The following is a 16,756-nucleotide window of genomic DNA, read 5'->3' on the forward strand; positions in this document are numbered from 1 at the left end:
CTTTTGCGTATGAAAGAAAAGAGTAGATATATTATTGGAATTCAAAATTATATATTTTTTTTAATATCATAAGTCAATACAAATTTCTGGAAATGGATTTTTACAAATTGGAACAAAACAAAATACCCCCAACAAAATTGTTTTTTATTTATATATATATTTTATGCTTATACCTTCTCATACCTCAAATAAATGACATTCTTATTTAATGAATTATTAAATGAACTTATTCCTTTATTTATTTATTCCTTTTAACTTAATAAGTAATCAGATTAAGATCTCGTGGTTAACTTAAATAATTTAGGACTATTGAATCACTTCATCAATTTAACCGTCAGCGCTGCCAAAGCCCATTAGAATGGTCGATAATACCGCGACCATTTGGTCCCATCGCTCCCACACTATGCGCTGCATCCAAATACAAATAAGCTTTGTATTTCTTCTTTAATGCAATAACCTCAGGCAATCGGACAATTGAACCCTCCATACTGAAAACACCGACAATAATCAACATTTTTTTCCATGGTATGCCTATTTTTGGCTCACCATTTATTGTACATTGTCGCAGAACACTGTCCACATCTTTCATGTTATTGTGTCTTTTGTTGTAACTCCTGACAATTCTTTTCCCAAGTAGTTGTAATTCAGGTTCAGACATCGTGTTTCTGTTCTATTGAACTCGAATGTCCAACCGTAGTCCTTGATTATGAGATCGTTGAGGGTTACCTCCGCCAGGACACTGCAAATCGGTGGATTCCAGCAATCTCGAGCTTTCCGATAGATATAGCGTGATAAGAAGCTCTCGAAGGCATCGTAAAGCGTAACATAACCCTGAAAAAAAATCTAATTTTAGACTCAGTCAGTTCGTTGATTTCAAATCGATTCAAATCGTCATCTTACCTCTCGATTAATTTCTTTAGCTACTTTTGGGGCACACATCAATTGATTGATGTAGCCCAATATTATGAGCAGGTAAAAGCCAAGATATACTAGGAAGGCTGTGTGTAGAGGAACCTTTTCGAATGAAGATTTGCTCCGATTAGGATCATCATAGAATTCTCCTCTTCCTGATACTGCTGCTCCCGTGGGTGCTTTTCCGTTTCAGTGTTGTTTATGTTATTCTTTATTGTATACAATTCCATTTGCAGTCTGGTTGATAGCATTCGACGGCGACAGCGTTGTTTTACTCTTGCCATTCCCATTTGTGAGAGGCGAAACATCATTTGAAATAATTGTGCTTTATTCCATTTTTTAAACGATGACGCACTTTGATACGATTGAAGTACATAATAATCTGAAAATAAAATAAAAATTAAAAAATATGTTTTGTTTTGAGTTACAAATAATAATAACCACCTCCTTTCAGTACATAAATACATTTGACGTTTAAAAAGTAGCAAATTGAATTATGAAAACAAACATACGAGAAGGTTATATTATTCTGCGAGTCTGGAAGTATCCTACTAACCTCGTCACTCTTTAAAGAATCATTCCACTGAAATGCACTAATACAAACATACGAAAGAAACTATTTAGTTGCATGTGCGCGCAGTTACGTGTATTATAGTAGGATACAGACATTTTTTATGGGTTTAAGTAACTAATAAATTTTCGCAATCAATGTATGAAAGGGAAAACTAGTGAAATTGAGATGTAAGGTGGTACTCTTCCCTCAGAATTTTTTGTGAAAGGAAAACATTGACTAATTTTTTTTCTCTCTTGCACTTAAAGAAAATTGTTCAACGATTTAGTTGAAAGTGCGCGCAGTTACCTAAAATTCCTTGAGACACAAACTAAGGAATTGGTTTGGGGTGATCGTTTAGTTTGTGTCAAAACACAAACTAAAAAGTTGCTCGAATGGGCGACCGAATGGTTTCTGCATGTGCGCGGACTCTCGTATAAGTCTATAGTGCTCAGATTAGAAACCAAACAGTTTCGAAACTAAAAGTTGCATGTGCGCGCCTAGCCTTAGTGTGCTGTTGCTGAATTTGGTGTGTTAGGTCCGTACTTTTTCGAAGAAAATGGCCAAAAAGAGTTACAATTGATGCGGATCGCTACTATCACATGATTGAGACCTTCCAGCAACCAAACTTAAATCAATTTACTAAGAACCACAAATAAGTCTGGATCCAATTTAAAAAATTCGATAAAATTTGTCTGTTAAATTGATTATTTATTTGTCATTGTCTCTTAAAATATGGGAGATCTTTTTGCCGGACCATGTACATTGTAAATTATGTCAATGATGTCAAAAAAATTCCAATGATCAAAACCAATGATAGCTATAATTCTTCGAAGAAAACCGGTGACCCAAGTTTCAAAAAGACACTTGCTCTTTGTAAACGTGTACTTTGAATTTCTATAGCTTTTTTCTAGTGAATGTCTTCACCTTCCTTTAACTTTCGAAGCTCTTGCATTGGCAGTCATCCATGTTAGTTTGGAATTTGACTATGAATTCGAGATGAATGCTGATGAATTTATTTCTAAAGACAAGGATGCAAATGCATCATCAAATTTCGTAGCTAAATTGTTAGTTTGTTCCTAAATTGTGTCCTTTCAAGATTTCTCCAGAGCCAGACATTTTTCCCACTTCTATTAACACCGAAAAAATTTGTGAGTAAAAAGTTATGACTATTTTTTCTTCTCAAATTATTTGTGAAAATAAAATGAATTATAACAACATTCTCCTAAAGATTTGTCTTTGCCGTCGACACCCTTAAGTCAATAATCCTTTTCTGTGCTGTGATAGAGCGGCATATCAGCGCAGACAAGGCCGTAATACTAAGAAGAAGAGTTTCAACTGAAGTTCTGGGGTCTGGTGGAACGGGCTCACAACATGAACCAACAAGAACTACAAGTTTGCTTGGATGCAGCTTCTTCTGTGTTCACTTCAACCGGTCCGAAAAGTTCACTTAGGAGAAGCTAATTGTCTAGAAAATATATCATAGATTCCACAACAAACATTTTCACAATAAATTCAATTCAAAATACTGAGCTTCTGCCATATATTGTGGTCGTCCGAGCAACTTATAGGCGGAGTTGAGAAGATTCTGAACGATTTCGAGTAGGTCCTTATGGCCGGAACAGAAAAGGTAAGTTCTAGTTCCAGATTAATACCAAAATCTCACTCATCCATAGCAATCACTGAAGCTGTTATGATGGGCTGCAATTTCTCTAGAACTATCTCTTTCGTTTCTTCCTTTGAGGGCTCGGCACTGAGGATCTTCTTGATGTTATCATCATCCTCAACAACGGCGAACAACGATTTCCACATAGAGAGAGAGATTTTCTTTCATACTTATTCTCCTCCACAAATGAACTTATCGCCTTTTATCACATCTCCCAAACCCTTGTGATTGAACGGAGTGACTGCAAAGTCTTTTTCCAGGTAGTAAGGGAAAGCATCGTTTGGCGATGAGTTCGAAGACGCGTCCCTTGAAAACGTCATTACGAACTATTAGCAAGTCTTCCTCGTCCTTGGGGTCTTCACGCCAGTAGCCATAGTGAATCCCGGTTCCTCGCTTAACAAAGAGCGTTTGAAACTCTGGAGGGTCAAACAAAAATCCGCCAGTGCCGCAAATAGTCATCGGAGCTTTTATTCTCGACTTTTTTTTATTGCCAAGCAGGTCCCTAAAAGTTCCCTTTTTTTGTTTTTTTTTTGAAATTGTATAAATACTATTACATACCACTACCAAATTTATTTCAAAATGAAATATTTGTTTTGACAGCAACCATCAGTTGTTTTGATTACGTTAATTTAAGCGCTGAATGTTTCGAAAGGTTTGTTTGTTTAGTTTGAATTGCTACTAGTTTTTGAGACGTTTTATATAAAACTTGTGGTTTACGAAAACTTGTGGCTTACGAAAACTTGTGGTTTACCAAAAATGTATGGGAAAACTTGTTTTTGATGTAGATTTTCAGCCAAAACCAATAATTTCGTGAAAACCGGGTTTTGGACTTGGTGTGAAAAGCCCATAAATGAATACAAATTTTAGCAGCTGCTATAGACTCAAGTTTTTACTACTAAGCAGGTATACAAGCAAAAATAAGAAAGAAAACAACATATAAAACTGTAGAAATACTTAAAACAACAAACATACTTACATTATATCTATGTTCACTTTGTATAGCCTGTACTGTTAAACTTTACGAAGTGCACCATAAGCTTTTGTGCAGTTCTGTTTTGGATAAACAAACCATATGTCATAAAAATTGACAGATAAAACTAGCTTTGTGATATTTAATGAGCTTTCTGTTCCGGGCCAATATTTTTGCTATTTCATGTTCATCATCTTTCATCATTGTACGTACATAAAAAGTGTTTAAAAATAATTGTTTTGTGTTATTTTCATTTAAATAAAGTTCTCTAAACTTGCATCCATTGGTAAACAACAATAAATAGACTATCAACTCAAAACATTCCAACATCCAACATTCCATTCCGGCAAAGGATAACATCTGAATAATCGGTAAGAAAAACAAATTTAGTCTGCTACTATTTTCCGAAAACCTTGGGTTTCATCTGATTTTTGCTCTAATTAGAGTTCATCAACACACCTTAAAATGTCCGAAAAGAAAAACAAAATTTTGTAAATTAGCACATGGCCTTTAAACAAGGCAGTGACGTCGATGAAAACCCAAACAAATTAACTTTCAGGAAATAAATTGGACAAATTTCAATTCACCATCACGAACTCAAAACAAGAAGAGATGAGTTCATGAAAAGCAAGAGTCATCTGAAAATGCATAGGCTAATCTATTAGCTTTGGGGCAGGCGGCAGGTTGAGTCAGGATGTTGGACAAAATCCAATTTTAGAAAAGCTATTTCATGACAGTCTAGAAAGAAAAACAAATTTAGTTTTCAATTTAAATTAGATGAATCAGTGCACTGCGTGTTTTGATAGTTTATAGGTACTGTAAAAGTTATTGCAAGAAGTTCCGGTCATTAATTTTTATAAATTTTCTGCTATAAGATGAATACTTTAGTAAATAAAGTAAGTGAAAGTGAATTATGTTGATTAGTTTTCATTTTATTTTATTAACAATATTGTGTAGGTATTTTACCTAAATCATCAAAATTATATTAAGTCGCAACTAAACGTAACATTGATACTTGAACTCGCGAGCTTCAGTGGTGTAGGTACAATTTATCCGACTTTTGAACACAACTCTAATTGGTAAAATTTTAATTTTTGATTACCTCCAAGGGATATCTGAAATTCAATTAATATAATATGTGTGTGGATATTATGGAAACAAAAAACCTACAAACAAGAAAAGTTGAAAAACAAACAATATTCCATGAACTGTACGAAAATTGGTTCGTTAGATTCAAATATAACGGTTTACTGTCATAGGGCTTGAATTTTTTTTTAGATTTTTATAGACGCGTTCTTTTCAAGAAGCAATTAAACGCATAAAATTACATGTTATGGTCAAGAGTTTAACATTATTATAAAAGTGAGTATTAGGTGGCTCCCATAAATTCCTACCGAAAGCAAACACTTTTTGTATGAGTAACGCACCGAATATTATCTGCGTAGACAAGTGAACAGCGGTGTTCAATTGCTCGATTTTGCAGACCATGCTACAGGGCCATGACGCGATATATGGCGCTCATCAAAAAGTGTTTTACTAAAATTATTAATTATTTTCATAATAAACTAGCGGCTCGGTACGTGCTTCGCTACGTATGTATAAAGTCTAAACAATATTTTTAGTTTTTCCATTTTGAGCATTGGCATTGATTTTTATATATATAGACTTGCACCATTTTCAAACCTTGTCCAGGAGTAAAGGCCCAACTATAATAGGCAAAAGCAAACATAAGCTTATGTCAAAAAACCAACGATAATTCACTTTGCGAAATTACTGCATAGCCATAATGCAATTTTGCTCACGTATATAAATGTCAGATTTTACTTATGCGGCGAGCGACTGGGATCGCTCTTGCTTAAGTGTGCTTAAGTTAACGAAACTGAGAAAAATTGAACGAAACGGAGCTAGACTCCATTATGTTCACTCGTATTGAGATTCTTTGTATTCGCACGTTTACTTATGCGCACATATGCTAGCTTATGCCTATTATAGTTGGGCCTTAAGTGTATTCATTTGGCGTTTTTCTTTTTAAGTTCAGAGCTGAGCACTGAGCCAGAGAGAAAAAAACTAAACGAGAGAACCAACTTCGACGATTGCTCTCTTTTTGCCTACAAGCTGCGATTTGCACATAAACTTGCATATGTATTAACTCCTATAAAAAAAAATGAATACTTATGCAAGAAGATGTGCATACTCCCCACATTGAAAAAAATGGCGTCCACCTTTGGAAAATGGCGTACGCAGTCAGCTGTTCAGAGGTGTTCAAAGAAAATTAAAAATTGGATGAACAATTTTTTGGTACTCTCATTGTGTTGTGTACATTGAACATTGAAATCTTTTTTACATTCCTTTTTTATTTGTGTGTACTCGTTGTTTATTTTCTTTACGTTACCGACATTTCCAAAATGCTGAAAAATAGTGATTTAAGTAGAGACTAAATAAAAAAACCGTCAACTTGTTACTTCTGTTGTCAATTTTCATCGCATAAGATTTGTGAATAGGTGATAAGCTATTCTTACTGCTTTCCACTAAGCTGGTATATTGCTTTTAAAGGCTTGACTACATAAACCGAAAAGTACTTTTGTACAAAAGTAAAAATATTTGTATTCTCACTAGGTCAGTGATTTGTGAAATGAATATACAAATTTGTTCTTCAACCAAAATTTAAGTCCTATGCAGCATTTTTATAATTTTTCCAGTACTAACTATTTATATCTTATCTTTGAGTTATATAGTTACGCTAACACTAAGTTCCATAAAATATCTATTGATACGACAATTGCAGAAGATATGATATTTTGTATAAATATTCCCGGTAAACTGTAGAACTTTATTATTTCCGCCATTTAGAATTCAATGTAAAATAATTCAATGCAGTATATTTTAGATAATAAAGTAGTTAAGTTATAAGTTAAGGTATTACTATTGAAATAAACATAACATACATTTTTATAAAAATCATGTATACTCGTTCATATATACAAATAAAGTCTAGTCTAAAAAACCTTAACCTTGTTACACTCTTTCTGAACACATATTTTCTTGTTTTGGTTGTTAATGCCATCTATCTGTAACTCGGAGAAAGAGAAGGGAAAAATAAATTCACCACGATCTACCGTTATAAGGTTTACCGTAATTTATTGACAAACGAACATTTGTTGCTAAAATTAATTTGTGAAAAACAGAGAGAGAAAGAAATATCAAATGTCTCATTCTCTTTCTGCTCTCCGAGGTGAAAAAATGTATACACCCATACGAATTCAACACGCTATAAAAAATGAGAGTAAGTGGTTTCGAAGGGACGGAAACGAGGAAATTTGGCTATCTCGATTAGTTTTTTCTCTCTGACTGAGCATAGTCTGAGCGAACAGAGTAGAGTTCTGAGCAGAGTATGTTCAGAGCACTCTGATTTAATTATAAAACAACTTGAGCACAAAACTGTCCTGATTCATAAAAATGCTATATGCGATTAGGTTTTTCTAAATTAGCTCAAAAAGTTCAAGCTCTGCTCTAAATTAAAAAAGAAAAAGCCAATTATGAAATGGCAAGCCAAACTGAACATATATCAAGTGACGGCTGTCAAAAGACCAGCTCTGAAAAAAAGTAATTCCAGATTACAAACCACACGTTTAAAAAAAATACCCGTTAGCATCAAAAGAATGGCTAAGTTCAATCTCGTGTTGGATAGGGTATACCAAATAAGTGAATTTTTGGATATCCTATTTAACGAGTTAGATAAATAATTTGAGATAGCTGGGGTGTTCTATAAGATACCCACATTGACCAGAAGTTTCTAGCTACCTTTAAATAATTTTTTTGACATCGCATCGTTGACATCGTTTTGAAGCAGCTGTTCCTTTACACGTAAAACACTAATAAAAAGGTAACGCAGAGGGTTCAGAGGGTTTTGGCCAGCTGCCAAAAAACGACATAAGGAACTTAAAAGTAAGGCAAGTTTCTTGTATCAGATTGGCCAGCTCCCATCCACCATCCAATTAAGGCAACTTTAATGGAAAGTTGACTGAAAAGTTCGTAAAGAAAAATCTCCCTTACTATCAAGTCAAGTCTAATTCTATCAAAATGATAGTTGATAAGGTTTTTTCATTTAACTGAAAGCTGAACTTTATTACTCTATGAATTGTTTATTTTCTGCACAACTTCAATTAATGCTTTTTGTAAAAAGGTTCCTTGTCAAATTGGAAAAGGAATAAGTAATATTTCTTTACAATAGAAAATACAAATCGTGTTGGGCTAGTAGCTGGCCTGAGGAGTGTTTTGTAGACATTAATTTTGTTGGTACTTTTTGTACCATGAACTTAAAGTAGAGGTTTGCGAAGTGAAGTTCTGAATTAGAAATTCATGACACTTGAAAAATTAACTAGTTGCCTTGGTCAAAAAGTACGTTCAAAGAATGAATTTGACTGCAAATAAAGTCCCTTATGTTGCCTGAACCTGCCCAAAGCAACTTTATTGGAAAGTTAGTCAACAAAAATCTCTCTAACTATCAAGTGAAGTCTTTTTTTTTTAATTTAAGGTGGCGCTACAGTCCAATGGTTTCCATGCGCTCTACGTGACCCAGCCATCTAAGTCGTTGGACTTTTACCCTTCTGGCTAAGTCTACGTGGCTGTACAGCTGCCCGTACAGCTCGTCGTTCCATCTCCCCCTCCACTCCCTTTCGATGCATACGGGACCTTAGATCACACGAAGAACTTTTCTCTCGAACCGGCCCTCTCTCATCTTTTTTTTTCATAGTCCATGCTTCTGCACCGTATAGCAGGACGGGGATGATAAGGGTCTTATATAGCAGCACTTTGGTCCCTCGAGAGAAGACTTTACCACTCAATTGCTTTCTTAGTCCAAAGAAACAGTTGTTAGCAAGAGTTATTCTGCGTTTGATCTCAGCGCTGGTGTTGTTTTTTAAAGCGGAGCCTAGGTAGACGAAGTCCTTGACTACCTCAAAGTTACGTCTGTCAATGGTGACGTTTACACCGAGACGTCGGTGTTGTAAGTAATTTCTTGACGACAGCATGTACTTTGTTTTGCAATCGTTAACCGTTAAACCCATTCTTGCCGCCTCTGCTTCAATACTCACAAAAGCCCCATTGACATCACGCCGAGTTCTTCCGATTATGTCAATGTCATCAGCATATGCTAGTAATTGGACAGACTTTTGAAAGATAGTGCCTCTAGTTTTGACTTGTGAGCTCTGCACTATTCTTTCAAGCACGATGTTAAAAAAATCACATGAAAGCGCATCACCTTGTCTAAAGCCTTTTTTTACATCGAAAGGTTCTGTTAAGTTGTTTCCAACCTTTACGGAGCAGCGTGAATTCTCCATGGTCATCCTGCACAAACGGACGAGTTTGGCAGGGATGCCAAAACCAGGCATGGCTCTATACAGCTCGTCCCTGTAGATGCCATCATATGCGACCCTGAAATCGATGAAAAGATGATGGGAATCGGTTTGGCGCTCTTAGTTTTTTTCCAGAATGTGCGTAATGTGAATATTTGATCGACTGTGGACTTTTCTGGTCTAAGACCACACTGATAAGGATCTGTCAGGTTTTTGACGATGGGCTTTAGACGTTCACATATTATGACAGAGAAGATTGTAGGCGGTGTTAAGTAGACTGATTACTCTATAGATGGGGTAGTTTAGAGGGTCTCCTTTTTTCAGGATCGGGCAAACAATACTGAGGTTCCATTCATCGGGCATGCTTTCTTCCAACCATGTCTTACAGATTAGTTCTTGCATGCTCCTAACCAACTTATCTCCAGCTGCTTTAAAGAGCTCGGCATTCAAGCCATCCGCTCCAGCGGCTTTATTAGACTTCAACTTAGATATGACAATCTTTAGTTCGTCTAAGTCGGGATGACGGGATTGTTAGCTTTCGTCGTCTATGTTGAATGGATCATCATGCCTGACAGCGGAATTCAGTTCGTCGTCGCCGTTATACAGTCTGTAGAAATGGTCCTCCATATCCTCAGTATTGACTGCGGTTCCACTATGATGTTTCCACTTTCGTCTGTGCACCCTTCGGTACCTGTGAATTTCGTTTCAGCTGTTCATAAAGCTTTCGAACTTTATTCCTGCTTATAAACCTCTCAACATCTTCGACCGCACGCTTCTCATGCTCTCTCTATTTCCTTCTGAGAAGTCAGTGTTCCTCTCGCCTCTTCTCCTCATAGAGCTCATGAGCAGCTCTCGTCCTTTTATGCAGTGCCGCCTTGCGTGCCTGTTGTTTTAATGCATTTGCCTGCCGACATTCCTCATCAAACTCGGGGTTCCTTGTTGGTGGCTGCTTAAAACCCAGCACATCAGAGGCGGCTTCCCTGATACATTGTTTTGTGCGGCAGTGAGCTTCCAGAGAGGTTACTTGTAACTCGGTCGGAAAAGGTTTTGGCGATTGTAGCTGTTCGACGTTTTACCTTCTCCAGCACCTCCCTGTTTTGCCTTGGGTCTGGAAACCCAAAGTGCTACCTTGGCTACAAGGAGGTAGTGGTCCGAGTCGATGTTAGCGCCTCGGAAAGTTCGGACATCCATGATGCTGGAAGCGTGTCTGGCGTTGATCTTAAGATGGTCAATCTGGTTGACGGTAGATTGATCTGTAGAACTGCAAGTTCCTTTGTGGAAGTTGAGGTGTGGAAAACGCATACTGGCTACCATGATGTTTCCTCCCGCAGCAAAATCTATGAGCCTAAATCCGTTGTCGGAAATGTCATCGTGCAGGCTATTTTTCCCGATTATTCCACCAAAGATGTTTTCCCTTCCAAGCTTGGCATTAAAATCGCCCAGGACAATTTTAATATCGTAGCTAGGGCACTGCTCATATGTTTTGTCTAAGAGCTCGAAGAAAATATCTTTGGTGTTGTCATCTTTCTCTTCTGTGGGGCGTGTGCGCATATCAGGCTAATGTTGCCCAATTTAGCCTTGATGCGCCTGGTCATGAGGCGCTCATTGATGCACCTATAGCTCAAGACTTCTTGCCTAAGGCTGGCTGCAATGACAAACCCGCATCCAAATAACCGCTTTGTCATCCTTTTTTTGACCGGCCCATCCCATCGTATTTCCTGGATGGCGGTGATGTCTGCTTTATAGCAGTCTAGAGCCTCCGCTAATTCTTCGGCCGCACGTGGTCTGGTTGAGGACCTAACACTCCACGTGCATATCCGAATTCGTTGTCCTTAATTCGTTTGCGTAGGTTGTCAACAGTAAACCCGTCCGTATCCGAGGCTTGTTGGTGCTTCGCAACTATGAAGTTTTTACGTGGCCAGGAAGTCACCCCGACGGCACAACCCCCAACCTGCAGGGCCAGATCCTAAGTATAACTCCAAGGATGGGGAGCCGAATAAAACCGCTCCTTATAGGCCTGGGCTCCGAATAAGTCGAAGAGGCCCTACAAGGTGTTCACTAAGTAGTTCAACATTACTGAAACTGTAGACGCCACCGTTGATTCCATCTCGGGAATTCCTCGGCTGCCGTCTGGATAAGGAGAGGTGCCTTAGTGGAAACACCTTTCCCCCCTCTCGTTTGCTGCCCCCAACAATTTTTCACTAGGGTTGGAACCCAATCTCCAGTTGAGTTGAGGTACTAGCCACCCGATGTTCACCACGGGGAGGTGAGTGTAGGAGTTGATAGACAGAGGTGGGTTTTGAGAAAAACCTGTGGACGGGTGTGTCCTCTTGAATGCACTTATCTACCATTTGAACATCAACTAAAAGAAGCAGATTTAATAAAATGTATTGCTTTAATTGAATTTTTCGACAATTAAGGACAAAAATATTAGTTGATATTTTCACTGTAATATTTGTTCTTCTGATTCAAAGAAATATTTATTGGAATAAACTTTTTAAAACTTTTCAAATGTCATACTTCATTGTTTTTGTATCTTAAATCTTGGAACCTGCCAAATTTGTTTGATAAACTTTCATACGAACCTTCAGTGATAGCAACCATTTATCTTCGTTCTACAAAATTACCAAATGCTTTAAAAGTACGTTTCGTAAATATGATAGCACGCCAATGCACAAAATCAACAAAAAATTGCTTCAGACATACCTACATATGTACGTACATAGTTTAGCCATAATTCAATTCGATGCTTGATAAATAATTTAAATTTGAACATTGTACAAGTAAGAATGCCTATAGCTTTGATAAAGTTACTATCGTAATCTTAACGTTAATATGTGTATGTAAGTTTGATACGACGACGACGTTCATCTTTTTATTTTATTGTTTTTCTGCAAGTAATCTTCTTTCTCTCTGTGAAATTTAATTCCTCAATTATTAAGTATTCGTATTTTTTTTTGCAGTTTTTCATAATGACTTCCGAGGCTGAGTTCTTAAAGTGTTATAGCAAAATTAAATTAGGATATTCTGAAGTCATAAAACACATTGACGCTTCGGTTACCCTAGAAGAAGAAGAGAACGTTGATGAAGCTTTGCGCAGCTACAATAAATGTATTGAAGCTATAGATGCAATTTTTGCGATTCCAGTTGGATTACCTGATAATGTTGAAGCTGTACAAAGTCAATGGAACGATGCATGCAATATTATTCAAAAATTGAAAACATTTCGTTCCGAAGTAATTTACAGACGTTCATGTATCGAATCCAAGGTGACAAAAGTTGATGGAATTTCATCCGAAGATGATTCAACCCAACCCATTCCAAAGAAAAAGTCTACTGAAACATGTGCAGACGGGGCCATAACCGACGCCAATACTACGAAAATGTCGCCAAGTTGTTTATCTAAGAATTCAACTCCGTTTGCGATAGCGAATGAATCAGGCATTCCAATGACATACAGACAAATCATAAAAGGACTTCGTGTTGCCATCGGCACTGCGGAAACTCCACTAACCTTTGACACAATATTTGAATCTAATGCAAAGTTATATAAAATTCAACCAAACGGAGCAGTGACCAGCGCAGAGGTGAATTTTAAAAGTTCAAAATATGTTTTATTTTATTTAGTACTTATTTATTTTTAGAATGGAACTCAACTCCAATTAGCGATCATTGGCACAGAATCGCCTGAATGGAAATACCTCAATAACATGTACTTCATTCACTGCCAAATGAATGTGAACAGTTGTGCGGAACCATCGAACCAAGAGATGTCCTGGGTATATCCACTCGTTCCTGGGATAACAACATGTTTTCGCACAGAGTATGGGGCTTTTATTTTCCCTGATATGGAAGCCGATGAGCCGGGCACAGCATTTGGAATTATTCTCGAAGGCCAAGAGCCAGAGTACAATCAATTTTGGTTAGATTTAATCGAAGCTATTATAACTGGAGAAGTTATGGAACTTAAAGAAGGTCCGTCTCGTCGTGCACCAAGAGATGTTAGCACAACAGTTTCAAAGACCATTGTTGGGACAGCTGATTTCATAGCCAAGAACCTTGTGAAAGGAGCTGAAAAAACTGGAGAACTTATGGTCAAGTCAACTCCATATTTAATATCAAAGATGTCTCAGGCTCCTCCCGATACACCTCCAGTTTCTTCTAAGGTTCAAACTTCAGTTGAAGTTGCAAAAAATGTGTCCGGTGCAGCTGTAGGAGTCACGGGTTATATTGCCGGCAAGGTCGGGTGTGCCACAATGGCGATAGGACGTTTTTTAGCACCTCATATTAAAAATCAAGGAGCAAACATACTCTCAGTCGGTTTTGGTTTGAGTGAGGAAGACGCACAAGATAAAGTAAGACAAATTAATTTAAACTTGAATTGGAAAACTATAATTTCTTTTTTTTTTGTTTTTTTTTTTAGATGCAAGGAGCATTTACTATTGCTGCCGGTGCAGTGGAAGGCTTCAGCACAGTTTTCAATGGACTTGAAGAATCTGCAAAAATTCTAGGCACAAATTTAAGCAACAATTCTGTTAAAATTATTGAGCACAAGTAACCGCAAAACACAATGCATTTAAAAAAATTATATTTGAAATATTTTGTTTTTGCGTTATTATTCAGATATGGACCATCTGCAGGCCAAGTGGCTTCTGGAACTTTTGATACGCTTGGAAATGCTTTCACTGTAAGTCAGAATGTAAAATATATCACTCCCAAAGGAATTGCAAGGCGAGTTGCTAAAAGCACTGGTAAGGGTGTTTTTGAGATTTACAAAAATGGACAGCGTCCAGAATCGCATTATGTGCCAGCTGGCGTTTTGTATCCTGATTTGAGTGAATTGAAAGAGCAATATTCGAAAAAGTAAATTCTCATAATAGGTATAGTCTATAAATATAAATTGTAACTTATGTCAGCCCTAAATTGTGGTATCTGTTCAAAAACTAACGAACATCAAAAGTATTCTTTGTCGAAAATAAATTTTAAATATCGATGCAGAACTCAAGTAGTAAATATTGTAGATGGTATTCAATAAGATATTAAATGGGACCTGTGATTGATTAGCTACCAACATTAAGTCAAGTTTTATTTGACAATCAAAGCTATCCAATCAGACTCCATTGAAAAAGTGACTTGCCTAAACAATTTTTATTAAAATGTAAAAGAAAAAATAGAACTCAAAAAATCCGACATATCCAATTTTGCGTAACCTAAACTCTCAAACCAAAGAGCGATCTGTTCAAACTAATAAACAATTCGTCGATCTTATTTGTCCGATATGTCGTAGTACATGAGTTTTTCTCTTTTCTTTAAATACTTTAATAAAATAATAAAAACAAAACATATCGTACAAATTTTTATTTCTTCCCGAAGAGATACTCACTATAGGGTTGGTAATATTAAAATCTTTCGAATCTCGTGTTGTTTTGTCTTCTCATTATTTATTAATTAATTTTTACACCTAAAATAATAATAATAATAATGTATGTATACCTAATACTAATTTTGTAATTTGTGCTAAATAGGGAAAGAAGTATTGTTAAATATATTCTAATAATTGTTAATGTATTGTGCGTTATTGTTTGTTGAAAAGTGAAATAAAAGTAAACTTGTATAAGATAAAATGGAAAATAGTTTTCTTTTAATTATTATTATGTGTAACAAAAGTTGTTAGGTTGATATTTCCAGACCTCCCTTGAAATATCCAGACCTCCCTTGGTTTCTCTAGACCTCCCTTGATATTTCCAGACCTCCCTTGAAATCTCCAGATCTCCCTTGAAATCTCCAGACCGCCCTTGAAATTTCCAGACCTCCCTTGATTCTTCTAGACCTTCCTTAATAATTCCATACCTCCCTTGAAATCTCCAGACCTCCCTTGATATTTCCAGACCTTCTTTAATTTTTCTAGACCTCCCTAGAAATCTCCAGGCCTCCCTTGATATTTCAAGACCTCCCTTGATATTTCAAGACCTCCCTTGGTTTTTCTAGACCTCCCTTTGAAATCTGCAGACCTTCCTTGATTCTTCTAGACCTTCCTTAATAATTCCAGACCTCCCTTGAAATCTCCAGACCTCCCTTGATATTTCAAGACCTCCCTTGGTTTTTCCAGACCTCTTTTGAAATCTCCAGACCTCCCTTGATTCTTCTAGACCTCCCTTGATATTTCCAGACCTCCCTTGAAATCTCCAGACCTCCCTTGATATTTCCAGACCCCCTTTAATTTTTCTAGACCTCCCTAGAAATCTCCAGACCTCCCTTGATATTTCAAGACCTCCCTTGGTTTTTCTAGACCTCCCTTTGAAATCTCCAGACCTCCCTTGATATTTCAAGACCTCCCTTGATATTTCCAGACCTCCCTTTAAATCTCCAGACCTCCCTTGAAATCTCCAGACCTCCCTTTGTAATATTCAGACCTGCCTTGATTTTTCTAGACCTCCCTTGATATTTCCAGACCTCCCTTGAAATATCCAGACCTCCCTTGGTTTTTCTAGACCTCCCTTTGAAATCTCCAGACCTCCTTTGATTCTTCTAGACCTCCCTTAATATTTCCAGACCTCCCTTGAAATCTCCAGACCTCCCTTGATTCTTCTAGACCTTCCTTGATATTTCAAGACCTCCCTAGGTTTTTCTAGACCTCCCTTTGAAATCTCCAGACCTCCCTTGAAATCTCCAGACCTCCCTTGAAATTCCCAGACCTCCCTTGATATTTCCAGACCTCCCTTAATGTTTCTAGACCTCCCTTGAAATCTCCAAATCTCCCTTAATATTTCCAGACCTCCCTTGAAATCTGCAGACCTCCCTTGAAATCTCCAGACCTCTCTTGATATTCAGACCTCCCTTAATACTTCAAGACCTCCCTTGGTTTTTCTAGACCTCAATTTGAAATCTCCAGACCTCCCTTGAAATCTCCAGACCTCCCTAGAAATCTCCAGTCCTCCCTTGATATTTCCAGACCTCCCTAAATTTTTTTAGATCTCCCTTGAAATCTCCAGACCTCTCTTGATATTCAGACCTCCCTTGATATTTCCAGACCTCCCTTGATTTTTCTGGACCTCGCTTGAAATCTCCAGACCTCCCTCTATATTTCTAGACCTCCCTTTGAAATCTCCAGACCTCTCTTGGTTTTGGAAGGCCTCACTTTATATTTAAAATCTGTTTTTCAAATAACAAACCCTCTCTAGAAATTTCTAGACCTCCCTTGATATTTCCAGACCTCCCTTGATTCTTCTAGACCTCCCTTGATATTTCAAGACCTCCCTAGGTTTTTCTAGACCTCCCTTGAAATCTCCAGACCTCCCTTGAAA

General features: G+C 37.2%; 1 protein-coding gene and 1 long non-coding RNA gene across 4 annotated transcripts; one reads left to right on the forward strand and one right to left on the reverse strand.

Annotated features, from left to right (window-relative positions):
• Positions 1–626: 626 nt before the first annotated feature.
• LOC129941579 (uncharacterized) lies at positions 627–1,502 on the reverse strand. 2 transcript variants are annotated; one of them, XR_008780886.1, is made up of 3 exons: positions 1,357–1,502; positions 901–1,294; positions 627–831 (listed from the first exon to the last, which is right to left on the reverse strand). It is a non-coding gene; the product is annotated as an uncharacterized LOC129941579 (long non-coding RNA). The 2 variants fall into 2 exon arrangements; XR_008780885.1 differs by having other exon boundaries at positions 627–843.
• A 2,749-nt stretch (positions 1,503–4,251) lies between these two features.
• Positions 4,252–15,083, forward strand: LOC129940513 (protein spartin). Of its 2 annotated transcripts, XM_056048878.1 has the most exons (6): positions 4,252–4,469; positions 4,543–4,994; positions 12,416–13,039; positions 13,097–13,807; positions 13,876–14,006; positions 14,076–15,083. In XM_056048878.1, exons 2-6 carry the CDS (start codon positions 4,974–4,976, stop codon positions 14,317–14,319), a joined length of 1,731 nt encoding a protein of 576 aa, XP_055904853.1. In that variant the 5' UTR covers positions 4,252–4,469; positions 4,543–4,973; the 3' UTR covers positions 14,320–15,083. The 2 variants fall into 2 exon arrangements, with proteins under 2 accessions (XP_055904853.1, XP_055904854.1); XM_056048879.1 differs by lacking the exon at positions 4,543–4,994 and having other exon boundaries at positions 4,253–4,469.
• Positions 15,084–16,756: the final 1,673 nt, after the last annotated feature.

Source organism: Eupeodes corollae, chromosome 1 (genome assembly GCF_945859685.1).
Source record: "Eupeodes corollae chromosome 1, idEupCoro1.1, whole genome shotgun sequence".
Taxonomy (NCBI): Eukaryota; Metazoa; Arthropoda; class Insecta; order Diptera; family Syrphidae; genus Eupeodes; species Eupeodes corollae.